At 37.0% G+C, this 13,553-nt stretch overlaps 1 protein-coding gene and 1 long non-coding RNA gene across 6 annotated transcripts; one reads left to right on the top strand and one right to left on the bottom strand.

Moving 5' to 3' along the window:
* Positions 1–6,558: 6,558 nt before the first annotated feature.
* Positions 6,559–13,124, bottom strand: LOC149546077 (leucine-rich repeat receptor protein kinase HPCA1-like). Its single transcript, XM_089790988.1, has 18 exons — positions 13,004–13,124; positions 12,694–12,765; positions 12,516–12,590; positions 12,307–12,378; positions 12,040–12,201; positions 11,842–11,916; positions 11,679–11,750; positions 11,498–11,569; positions 11,268–11,336; positions 11,103–11,177; positions 10,919–10,990; positions 10,605–10,733; positions 9,825–10,297; positions 9,560–9,718; positions 9,344–9,480; positions 9,011–9,236; positions 7,196–7,446; positions 6,559–7,023 (listed from the first exon to the last, which is right to left on the bottom strand). Exons 1-18 carry the CDS (start codon positions 13,111–13,113, stop codon positions 6,559–6,561), a joined length of 2,766 nt encoding a protein of 921 aa, XP_089647114.1. The 5' UTR covers positions 13,114–13,124.
* On the top strand, positions 6,643–10,471 carry LOC149546078 (uncharacterized). Of its 5 annotated transcripts, none has more exons than XR_016353644.1 (3): positions 6,643–6,783; positions 6,921–7,017; positions 8,454–8,722. It is a non-coding gene; the product is annotated as an uncharacterized LOC149546078 (long non-coding RNA). The 5 variants fall into 5 exon arrangements; XR_016353647.1 differs by having other exon boundaries at positions 6,648–6,783; positions 6,853–7,017; positions 8,325–8,722; XR_016353646.1 differs by lacking the exon at positions 6,643–6,783 and adding an exon at positions 7,627–7,760 and having other exon boundaries at positions 6,883–7,017; positions 8,325–8,722.
* Positions 13,125–13,553: the final 429 nt, after the last annotated feature.

Here is a 13,553-nt window from a genome sequence, read left to right as displayed (position 1 = left end):
CTTACCCACAAGGGGGTACCTAGAGATATCAAGAGGAGGGATTGTCGAGAGATACTTCTAAAAAATAATCTTGGCCCAGCTCTTATCCTACTCATTAAAATGGGCAGAGCACACCACAAAATCAAGATCCTTTAGAAAGCCCATAGGAGCAACCTGGAGCATACATCTATAAATGGGCAGAGCCTGCACAACAGACTTAATCAACTAGACACAACCAACAAAGGATAGCCAAAAATGAGTCTAGTGATTAACTTTCACCTAAAATTTATCCAAAATAATTTTCCAAGACTCTCTGGGTAGTCTACTCATCGAGATGGGAATACCAAGATACATCAATGAAAGACTCTCAATTTGAAATCTCAAAGTTTGAGCAATTCTTTGCTAAATAGGGCTCGGAGTGTTGAAGAAGAAGATAAAATATTTTCCTTCATTAATCTGCTGATCGGAGGCATCTAGGTACACATCCAAGACCCTTCAAATATTAGAGGCCTCCCTCATAGTGGTCATCCCCATCAAAGCAGTATTATCCACAAATTACAGGTGAGTTTGCGGAGGTAAGGTACCACCCTACTTCCAACCCTGAATAAGACCCAATTCCACATTTCGTTTAATCCATCTCCCCAAACCTTCAACCCAAAGAATTAACAAATAAGGAGAGAGAGGGTCTCCCTGCTAAAGTCCCCTCGAAGCCCCAAAAAGCTTAGAATGACTCCCATTGATAAGAATTGAGAAAGAAACTGAGGTAACACAACTCCTAACCCATTGAATCCAATCTTCTACAAAGCCAAAAGCACTAAGAACCTACTAAAGGAAGGACCACCTAACTCTATCATAAGCCTTAGCCATGTCCAGTTTGATAAACATCACTTTTTCTTTTGACCTGGCCATAGAGTGGATAACCTCAGTTGTAATGACAATCCCATCCAAAATTTTCCTACTAGCAACAAAACCACTTTTCTTTTTGGAGATTAAATCCACAAGCCCCTTCTTCAACCTATTAGCCATAAGTTTAGAAATAATTTTATAGATAACATTGCATAAAGAGATGGGCCAAAATTGGCTCAACCTATCTACCCCCTCCATTTTGGGTTAAGAGCAAGAAAAGTAGCATTGAGAGCCCTTAACATATGCTTATTGTGTTGAGACTCATGAACCACCACCAAGAGGTCAAATTTGATGATTTCCCAGAATTCTTGAAAAAACTCAATTGGGAAACCATTTGGACCTAATGCCTTCCCCTTCTTCATATTAAACACAATCCCTTCAAGCTCTTTCAATGAGATATCCCTCACGAGCTACTGATTCATATCTTTAGAAACAAGAGAATGGATACAAGAAAGAATTTTCTCCTCCTTAGGAGACCCCCCTTGCGAGTCCTCTCGAAAGAGAGACTCAAAATACTGCACTACCTCACTAGAGATTTCTAGGAAGGAAGAAAGATGATCACCCTTGTCATGTACGAATCCAGTAATATAATTGCCCTAGCACTTGGCTTTCACAGAATTGAAGAAAAAAGCAAGATTTTTGTCCCATTCCTGGAGCCACTCAATCCAAGCCTTTTGTTTCTAGTACAATTCCTCCTGCAGTTCCCATTCTTCCAGCATTTTCACAGCCCAAGCCTCATCTTGAAGCAGATTAGCTATGAGCCCCTTCTCCTTAATTCTCCTTGTAATGTCATCCAGATCTGCTTGGGCCAACACCTTTGCATAGAAAAAATTCCCAAAATACAAATGATTCCACCATTTAAGCTCAAATTTAACATATTGAAGGAGTTTAGCAAAGACATACATTGATGTGCCATATGTTGGTCTCCCCCTCCTCCACCAGTCAGAAACCAAATCATTTAGCGAAGGATCCCATAACCACATGAGTTGGAGCTTAAAAGAAGGCTTACAAAGGGCTCGAGTTGATTCTGTAGTCAACTTAATAGGCCAATGGTCCAATCCTCTCTAATCCAAGATCTCAAAGCAAGAAGACCACATCCCTCCAACCCAATAACAAGAAACCAAAAATCGGCCATTGTTTGGTTTGATATCAACAAGATTCAAGGTATTGATATTGTCTCTAAGCAACAATATAGAGGGCTCCAACCTTCCAATACCACCACACTTCTCAGCCAACTCACAAATAGCATTGAAATCTCCAGCCATAATCCAAGGATGGAAAGGCATCATACTACGAACCAATCTAATGTGAGACCACAAACCTTGTTTACCCTAGAAATCAGTAGGAGCATAAATATTGGAAAATAATATGACTTCCCCTGTCTCCAGGCTAGTAGCAATCATATACATAGAGGACCTAGAGGAAATCCACCAAAGAGGTTGGACTCTTCTAGGATTCCATAAACAAACCAGACCCCTAGAAGCTCCATGAGCTCCAATGCTTTGACTCTCCCCATTTCTCCACAACTTAGGTGTCAAACCTTGCATATTCTCAACATATAACTTAGTTTCTTGCAAAAAAACCACATTAGGACCTTGCCTTCTGATTAACTCATGAACCGTTTTTTGTCTAGGGTTGATGTTCAAGCCCCTTACATTCCATGAGAGAACAATCATTTCAAGGGGCTTGAAAAAATAGAATCCAAAGGCTTAACTGCCCCTAACTCTACCAAATTCTCACTAGCAAGTTTAATCTTTTCCAAATCATTTTTTCTGCTAGGTTTAACAAATTTCTCTGCCCCACCCTTCTTAATGTCTTTATGCAAAATGCCCAATTTAGGTGGAGGCTTAAGTTTCACTACCGAGTCTGAGCCATTTCCTCCCCCCCCTTGCCCCCCATAGACGAAGAATCCACTCCTACTGTAGTAACAATGGCCAAGGGTTCCTACATCTTAGGGATTCCTCTTTGCTAATCTATTTCCAAGTGCTGATAGTCCTCCCCCTGTGGGTCCATAGAAGCCTCAAGAGCAGGATCCTCCCGGACTAAATCTGCAAGCCCTTGATCCAAGTTGATCAAACTCGGGTTCACCTCTTATTCGCTGAGCTCATCAAAAACCTCAAACCTATTGAATGTACCATCATCATGCTTTTCATTAAAAGGCCTCTTTTGACCCCTATTCTAATTTCGAGACTTGACCGGTACAAAACCATCAGAAGCCCCAGCCTCTACTGAAGAAATACTCTTTCCCTTATCTATTATAGGAAGATTACTCTGTTAGGAATAAGGTGTCTCAACCTTGGATAATTCCTATTCTTATTATTTGTTTTGTAAAATGTATTTCTTGCAAATAATGTTGATGTGTCGACATCTTGAATTGTCTATAAGGAGATCATGGCTAAAACGGCTATGACGAATTCCTATGACACGTAAGAGCTATGTTAGGAAGATTCAATGATAGGTGAAGACATGTGACAACTGTTAAATCTGAGTACTATACACTCTACCCCAAAAGTGGGGTTCAGGGCATCGCCCCAAATTTTTTTTTGGGGTTCCTATTTTTTCGGAGAATGGTAAAACCCTAATACGGTTTACCTTTTGGGTGTAACCCTAAAGTAAAGTGCATGTATAAGCATTTTTAGGGTTGCGAAGAGGTGAATGGGAAAAAGTGTATTGTTGGTACTGTGAGTTGCTACTGGAGTCTTCTGTTGTCACTATTGAACTTGCATTGCAAGTGTGTTGTAACCTTGTGTTGAAGATAATACATTGTGCAGGTTCTAGAGGGGTGGGATTGTTTTACCGAAAGGTTTTTCCCCACCGAAAAATCTTTGTGTTATGTGTTTCTTTCTCTGTCTATTTTCTTTATGCTTGCTTGGCTAAAATATTGTTGTTCACATGATATTGAATCTATAAGTGTAAAAGATTTTAAATAGGATTTGCACCATACTTCTCTTAAGAGATTAGTGTAGGAAGCGATTTTCGCACCTGATTTTCCTTACATACTCATGGGTTATGAAGGTTGGGTCTCCCTAGTCTTGAACCTTGGGCACCTCTGCTACAAATGGTCATATTCTCGGCAGAGCCGACATTGAAAAGGGAGGGTTTCATAGTCCAATTGCTGCACCCAAGAATAAGGACCTGCACACATTTCTATTGCATTTGGTAAAGGCCTTCTTAGATCAATTTCAACACAAATGCATGCAAAAGTCATTACCTTTTTTCCCAAGGTCTACGATGACGTTCCTATAGGGTTACCAAGCACAGAGGCCAAAGGATGTAGCACATCCTCTCGACAACATTCCACCGAGAGACATGGTAAACAAACCCACACTAGGACATGATTTGGAAGTTCTTCTGCAATGAATCTAGCATGCCATGACTTGATAAACAACCCTACCTTATTATGAAAATAAGCCCCCCCCCCCTCAAATACCCAATTGCGATCAGCAATGCAATTAAAAGTAACCATGAAATAATTGTTTGCCAATAACATAATCTCCATTTCCCCCTTCGGCTCCCAAGTCCTCCAAGCCCAAACCTCCAAAAATTGCAATGACACCCTCATCCCCAAAAACTTACAGTAAAATGAGTGATGTGAAAAACACTCAACATCTTCAACAATCATCGCATCTGGGATAACCAGTTTTGGCCTCTCCTTGCACCTCTTGAGACATCCATTAGTTTTCGTAATCCTTGATCCATTAGATGGCCCCAAATCAACATTCCCAGAATTCAACTCAAACAAATTATTATCAAAGGTCTTCATCCCTTGATTCAAAGACTTTGAGCCTATTGCTTCTTGAAAATCCAAGTGAGAGCTCCTCATTGACCTCTCATCCTTGAAATCTGCCATTATGCCAGGGCAACAAAATTGCACCAAGAAGATGAAGAGGCAATCCGCCCCTCACCCTAAGTCAAAATCTAGCAAAACCCTCACCAACAATCCTTCCTTACCATGCAACAAAGAAGAAAAGAGGTAGCGGACCTACAGGCCACCACCAACAGAGACCCCTCTACCCCCTTAGGCAACAAAAAGATTGCACCAGGCTCAAGCTGCAACTCGTGCACCCACCAAAGTCTCGCCTTCCCACAACTCAGCCCGACCCCAAGTGCAGGCAGATGAGTCGCCCAACACCCAATCTCGTGGACACTAAAAACCCAACAACGCAGCACCCAAAGAAACATAGAGCAAATGGAGCTAGGGCACAGATGCCCTAGCTTGGAACACAAAGCTTCACCATCACCATCCTTCCTATTAAAATATTCAATCTTAACTTTGAATTTGAATTATCTAAACTAAAATATATATAATAAATAATTTTATAATTTTTAGTTAGGATATTTTGATAATGAAACTTTACTCTTTTTCAATAATTAAACTTTCCCTCTTGTTTTCTTTTAATAATTTTAACATTCACAACCCTCCAATAGTGAAACTTCCATTCTTTTTTATTTTTTAGATAATGACAAGTTTCTAATTTTTACAAGTCATTTTATCCTAATTAAGTTTTTGATTTCTTTTTCAAATTTAATCAAAGTTCATAGATTTCTTTTGTTTTAGCATATCCATTAAATTTGTATGAAGATGGTTTCTTTTTCTTTTTGTCCAATGAAATTAATAGCTTTGATTGAATATCATGTTTTCATTGAGTTCTTTGAGATGTCATTAAATAGTTTTTCTTATGTGTTTTGAAATAAGTGTTAAATTTGATCCAATTACAATTTTATCTATCTTTATTTTAAGCTTCTAGCACATTCTTAGATTTCTAAATATAATATCTAGATCTATTTTGTTCTTTAAAAAAAGTAACTTTTATGATTTAGAATGTTACTTCCATTTAGTTAGAACCAAATCAAAATAAACCACTTCCACTATTTTCTTCATGTTATTTAAGCTCATTTTTTTTGTTGTTACTAATATTTTTGTCAGTGGTTTCGTTCTTAGGACAAGATAAATTTCCTTTTGGCTAATTGTTGTACGTACAAAAACATACAACTACTAGTAATAATTTTATTAACAAGCACCTATCAGCTTATTGTTGCAAGCACAAAAGCATGCAACCGCTAGTTTTAATTATATGTCTAATTTTTATATCAAGATTTTTGATGATGTATTACAGAAACACAGATTATAAGAAATATAGTTGTTATGCATAATAATTCTCTAAATTTTTAATATTACACACTAGCTCTCTTTTTGAACAAATTATAATACACTATCGACTCATTGTTGAATGTACACAAGCATGCAAGTGCTAGTTATTTAAATTCTAATATAAATATATTGTTAAAAGGGCTTTGGTCTATTGGTGAAGTTGATTGGCTCACAAAAAGCCCATCAGTAATCAATTCTTGCTCACTGACAACATAAGAAATGATACCAGATCTCTTTAGAAATATTTTATTAGTAAAAAATTATTTTACATAGCTTAACACATGTAGACATAAATTTCATCTACTTATTTTAAATTTTTTGAAAAATTCTTTAAATATATAAATGTCTCTCAATTTTACTCAAGCTATTACACTCTGCTCCTCACTATGATTGAAGAATACCTCCATACAATCTATAAAAGTACCCAGTCGACATATCCATACCAGATCTCTGACCCCGCCAAAACAAGACAGACATTCTTATCTTCTTGCATCTGATGATCTGAAGCTGTTTACAATGGATTAATGCGGCTCAATAGTGGTAGGCACAATATATGGTCCACTGTAATGAAACAGGGCATACTCAGAGCTCACATCTCGATCAATGGATGATTGACGTGAAGACTGTTTGATTTCCACACATGCGGAGCCCTTAAGTTGTTCTTCCAAAATGCATTCCAGTTGTTTCAGTACATCGTTCATGGCCGGTCGATGTGCAGTTGCTTCCTCAACACAACTTAATGCCAGGTTCACAAAATTTTCAAACCCTAGCTTTTCTGAGTCGCTCAAAAAGGGATCTAATAACTGTTTATTCAGGGCATTGAATCCGCCACTACTTATAACTCTCCGCACTTCACGGACTATGTATTTTCCTTCTTCAATAGGCGGGCGTGCTGTAATTAGCTCTAACATTACAACGCCAAAACTGTACACATCACTCTTGTCCGTCAGATGGTTGGACATATAGTATTCTGGGTCAAGGTAACCCTGCAAACAAAACCCATCATTTATACATGCATTGAAAATTGATAATAGTTTTGGTTTGGATATATGTTTATTCAAATTGTTGTATTTGGTTATATAAAGATGTTGATGTCTATGCTTTTTTAACATGTTTATGAAAACAGAAAAACATGCCAATTGAATGCATTAGACTTACCAGTGTCCCTTTCACTTTAGTAGACACATGACCTTTACCGGGTCGTTCTTTGCCTCCATCTGCAATGAATTTGGACAGACCAAAATCTGCTACTTTAGCAGTGAGATCCTCATTCAGCAATATATTAGTTGACTTGACATCCCTGTGGATTATGGGTGGGTTTGCATGGTTGTGGAGGTAAGCCAATCCCCTGGCTGTCTCAAGTGCTATCCGAACCCTTGTCTTCCAGTTCATGTGAACATCCCCTCTCCCTGAAATTTTTTTACAGAAATGCAGTTAAATGAAAATTCATCATACCCAGACTGACTCTGGCGTAATAGCTAGCCCTTTCTAAATGTTTGACATTTTGATCTGATTTTGGCTATAATGCTGAATTGTTAATTGCTAGGGATCAAATGATTTGATCTCCATTGTTGAAGTTTTGATCTCAGCGGCGTGCCTGGATCTACTATCCATACTTGTTAGCTCATAAATAAATTATCCAACTGGAGATATACAAGTATGACATTCGCGGAATAAAGATTCATTGTCAACTAATTTTATGGTCTGAGTTGAGTTTTTGAAGGTATGTTTCTCTTATATAGTGTGTAATAGTCTCATATTACTATATAAAGGCTGTTTGATATTGTGAACTATAAAAGATTTTTCTTTCTTTCATTTTTTAATCCATCAATTAGAAAAATGACCAATTGTTCTGTATTGAATCAAAAGAATTCGACCAACTCAATTCACATTGAAAGATTTATTTCAAGCAAATTTATTCATTGCTGCAGCGTGCAACCTGGAAAAACTTGATTATTTTAAGAATTTTTCGTAGTATGTTAAGCTATAATATTAATATCAAGATCCAACTAGTTGACTTTTGAGTCAGACCATTATTGATAAGTAAGACAAAGTTTTCATCCTTCTTGGACTCTCTTCTTATCATACTATTATTTTCCAAACCTCCAGGCCAATCATTCTTAAAGCATCTCTGGGGTTCCAGTGCTTGGCTGCCTTCTCTAATATCTTTTACTCGTTTTGGTTTGAGACTATAGTTATCTGTGCTTTTCTTTTGCTTCAAACCCTTACTCTTCAATCTACAATTAAGCCTACCTTAGACCTCAAGAAAACTCTGAACAATTTGCAGGATCAACAAGCCCCCCACATTAGCAGGTTGGTTCTGCAGTGTAGAGAGCATGGTTAGAGCCCAGCATGCTTTAAATTCAACTTTTTGTAATGATCCACTTCAAACAGTGTGCACATTCTGACTGGACAGCATTACATGTTCTTCCTGGACAACATCAAGACCGTTTTATATTTGCTGGGACAGCTTCAGCGATTCTTGGAAAGTGGACAGTTTCAGTTATATGTTTTTCCTTCCTCGCCATTACTTATGTTGGAAAATGACAATCATGTTTCCAGATCAGGGTAGGCAGAGCCCCATTGCACTATATAGCACATGTTTAACTGCTATGTCAGCTCAAATGTTTACATTCAGTTTGTAATTTTATATTGATTTATTAATAAAATTTCTTTTTCCAATAATTTTTAAAAAATAAAAGAAATGCAATGATATTAATATGTAAATTTACCTACATAATTTTTTAGTCAAACTCATTGATGTATTTTTATAAAAAACATCAACTAAATAGAAACATTTATTTTTAATTTTAAATCTGTCAGAGAATATGATCAACGGATTTAACTTGAAAACTATGCAATCGTATTCTCAATATGAAAAACTGGTAACTTTTTTTCTTTTTACTGGGATGTAATATTTGCCTTTATATATAGATACGCAGAAATTTAAGTTAGATGGATAAGTTGACTCACCACATAGGTTTTCTCTGAGAGTTCCATTTGAGATATATTCGTAGACGACCATCTGCTCTCCCTTCTCAAGGCAAAACCCCATCAACTCTACAAGATTTTTGTGATGGACTCTTGATAAAACTTCTATCTCATTCTTTATTTCCACCCCATCTTGTGAGAATCCCTCTAACTGGAACCTTTTGATTGCTACTGTTCCACCTCTACTGGATAATTCACCTTTGTAAACCTGCAAAGACTCAGAACACATGATATGCATTGGAAGCATAATTTCTTAACAAAACCCAGGATGTTATTACAGGGCTTGAACTTTGAAACAAGGCATAATTAGTTTACCTTCCCACATCCTCCCGAACCGATTACATTGTTCTCAGAGAAATTATTCGTGGCATGTTTCAACTCAGACAATGAAAACCATCTCGCGCCATTCAATGTTGGGATTGTCCCACTATTTTTGTTGTTAGGGTTCCATGCTGCAACAGGAATTCAAATTATTAATATCAGAAGAAATGCTTCCCAAGATTGAAAATTATAGATAGCAAGATTGTTTACCAAAGTGGTTGCTCAATTCAATTGCCTTTGCGGCCTTGTACTTCTGACGGAATGCATAGAGTCCCAGACTAAGAATTGCAAAAGTCATGACAAAACTACCCACTGAGATGCCAATTACTACTGCATTGCTTAATCTCCCTGATTCGGACCCTTGAGCATCTGAAATGGAACAACAGAAATGAGAAATGCAATAACTCTCTTAGATATTTTGAAAAACAGTATGCCAAAAGCTATGTGAATTACAGAGAATATTTCTGCTTATTACCTTGGAAGGGATATGAATTTCCAATAAAATAATAAGGACCGAATTCTCTAGGAGCCTTATAAATTTGATAACTGAGAGTGGACCCTATCCTGGCCATTTCCATTCTCTCGAAATACTTATGTTCTGATGGGAAAAACTCCACTTTCATGTTCAGATAGTTGTTGTTGTCAAAACTAAGGCAGCAAATGAAGACAGAGTCCAAAAATATTTGCATGATTAGAGAGTCTTCCAACTGCTTGAATCTTGATGCATTTGATACGTCTGAAAATGAGGGAGATATAAATATTAAGTCCCCCTGATAAGGAACTTGGCATTGACAGGTCCGAGGATTTGGCTTAAAATCTCCGGAACATGTTCGGCCGAGACAAACTCCCATATTTGTTGTATAGGATCCTGGAAGGGCACTCATACTATGACATAATTTGCTGCTTGAAAGGCCAGCCTCAGTGTCACAAGCTGGATTCCCCAAAAGCCTGATGTCACATTAGAATAAATATCGGTCATATGGACAACGTCATTACAAGGGATTAGAATAAGATCATAATGCACATACTGAGAACCTAATACGAATGCCATGTAAAAGAAACAGTAGCTTACTGTTATGTATAATGTTATTTTATTTGATGGTGCGTTACTTTTCTTATTAATGTTTCAGATTATCTTTTGTGTTCTATCAATATAATTTTTTCCATCAGTATTTAATTATCTATCATCAGAATGATTCGAGTGATTCATTATGTATCTCTGTAAAAATTTGATTTATTTGATAGAATAGCTTACATTAAACTAATGTTATTTGGCTGTGAAGCCCATGTTATTTTGTTGTTTTCTAGATCTATGATTTGCAGGTGTCCCTTGGCCTTGTTGTCAACCTTTAATGTGCCATTAAAATCATTGTTATTGAGCTTCCTGCAACATCTCGAATTCAAATAAAATGTTAACAGTTTAGTTATCTATATTCAGATGATAGATGATAAAATGTGTAAAAACTTCAAAACAGTCAAACAACATTAAAGACTGGAAAAATCTAATATCTCTTTAACATAGATATATTGAACATTGTACGAAGAAAAACAGTAAGTATTAGCACTCACACAGTCTCAATAGCATTCAGATCAAAGAGCTCATTCGGAAGCTGGCCAGTCAATCCAGTATTTTCCATTACCCTGAGACAAATTCAAAGAGAGAATCGAGAATACAGTTTCTGTGCATTAGATTGCTTTCTACAGTGATTTCGGCGTTTCAAATTTGGCATGATAAAATTGAATCACAACTCACAGATCCCTTAGCCGTGGCAAAGTTGTGAACCAGTCTGGTGCTTCAGAAGGATAGAACGAATTGTTGCTCAAATCCCTGATTTCCCAAATTCAAATGTGAAACCCATAATAACGTTCTAAGAATTTGGAGGAAAGGATATAATGCATTCAAGAAGAGGATACTTACACATACTGAAGTTGAATCATCTCAGACAAGTCGGGCATTGGCCCTTCCAATTTATTATTTGATAGATGTCTGTGAAGGACACATTCGAAATGCACTTATGAGCAAAGTCCCCAAACAAATCAAACTGCTTTGTATACTGAATAGGTGTTTATAACCCTTATTTAAGAGCTCGTTATGATTTAATGATTTAAATTTGACATACTCCATATAGATACAAAGATGAAGCTTACAATTCAAAAAGATTTGTCAGGTTGCTAATTTCTGACGGAACTGTGCCGCTCAAAGAGTTTCGATCAAGCCTCCTGCGGAAAATCAATAAAATTACGTTTCTCTTAAAATCCACACTGTTTAAAAGAAATAGAACAGCCATAGTTGACCAAAATGAAACAGGGAAGAATAGCTCAGGCTTACACAATCTCCAGGGTCTTTACCAGTCCGAGGCTAGAAGGGATCTTTCCTACCAAATTATTGTTGTCAAATAGTCTACACACGATTTGAATGTATATAAGAGTTAAAACGTGTGTGTTACAAAGATGAAATGCCCAGGATTATAGCATTTGCTCACTTTACTCACAAATGTATGAGCTGCATGCTGCAATGGAACATCTCTGATGGAATGGGCCCTGTCAATTGATTTTTACCTAAGTGGCTGTAAGCCCATATTAGCGATATAAGAGAAAAATCAGTGAGCAATAATTGATATTAATCCAATTTACATTCAAAGATTCAAAAGACTAAGAAATAGCCTGATGGCTGTAATTCCCATCCATACAAATGTTTTGCATTAAGAAGCTTGTCCAATCCAGATTCATGGCTGTTTGAAACCGGAAGGTTTCCGGTGAGTTCATTGTCGCTAAGGTCGAGCCAGTACAGTTTTTCAAGACCACCCAGAGAAGAGGGAATATGACCTCTTAACTTGTTTGAATTCAATGCTCTGCCATGATTGCATACATTTGAATTAATTAGCTCCAGAATTGTTCATACAAAAGAAGACAACTAACAGCACAAGTAAAATCATGAAAGCTAGTAGAAATATTACAGAAAAGAAAGGGATTTCAGGTTTCCCATTTCATATGGAATCTGTCCAGTAAGTCCACAACCGATAGCTAAGCTGCAAAAACAGGCGAGCGCTGATAAACTTGAGTGAAACGAACATTTGTGGCAATTTGGTTTCTAAAAATAGACTAAAACTGGGAAGAGGGCTTCTTTAAAATACATTCTTCTTATGGGATGAGATAAGCTCCTTACAAGAACTCCAGATTGATTAAATTCCCAATGCTAGTTGGAATCTCTCCTGTGATTCCTCTATTGTAGGAAATGTCACTGCAATTTTGAATGTGAAATTGATCATTCAGCTATGGCACACAAAGCTCGGGCTCCCCAAACGAAACATTCGAAAGATTAAAAATTAGTCATGCTAACTTACATAGACCGTATGCCAATGAGAGACCCTATGTCACTTGGAAGAGTTCCACTGAGATTCATATTTGATAAGTTCCTGCATTATAATTTTCCATATGGGGTAATTCAGCTAATTAAGCAATCTACGAATGATCTGTTCTGCAGTGTCCGGAAATTGGTAAACCTTTCATAGATCGGTTAAAAGTAGAAATTTTTGTTTTTGGTAGTTTTATTATTGAACTACCAGTCCTCTTGATGACCGAACTAACTTCGATTCAGATGTAACTCATTTGCCAACAAAGTATAATAAATTAAAGAATTTGCAGTGAACTTACAATGATGTAACATGGGAACCAGTGCAGTTGACTCCATTCCATATAGAACCGCAAGGATCTGCGCCAATCCAGTTTGGGGGTGTATTTCGCCATTCTGATTTCAATACCATGAGGATCACAACTGCAATGCAACACAAGAAATCATGAATTCCTGGCTTAAACAATTTCGTAACATGAACAGTAACCAGATAATAAAATTCTTTTAATATTGAGTTTGCCTCGTGAAAATGACTTTAAAACTTATATGAAATGATACCCTGTTTTCAACATTTGTCAAACACAATGAGCTTCGTTACTTTCATCTATTAATGTTTTCTCGACATTCTTTCAATTTAATGCACTGAAAATCTCATCAACACTAACTAATCATTCAATGGCCTTGTAAACTGACCATCTTCTCGTGCTGTCAAACTAGTTGCTCCAGAGCACTGTAAACATATGCAAATCATAAGAAGCAGTAATGGCATAAGTAATTTGGCCTCCATCCTGTTAATGGAAAGAAGCCAGATTGAAGAATAACAATCAATTTGGAGCAATGGCGGCTTCAACC

Source organism: Cupressus sempervirens, chromosome 7 (assembly GCF_028749045.1).
Source record: "Cupressus sempervirens isolate cs-2001-9-10 chromosome 7, ASM2874904v1, whole genome shotgun sequence".
Classification (NCBI taxonomy): domain Eukaryota; kingdom Viridiplantae; phylum Streptophyta; class Pinopsida; order Cupressales; family Cupressaceae; genus Cupressus; species Cupressus sempervirens.
Note: the sequence above shows the minus strand (reverse complement) of the source record. Positions and strands in the feature narration are given on the sequence as shown.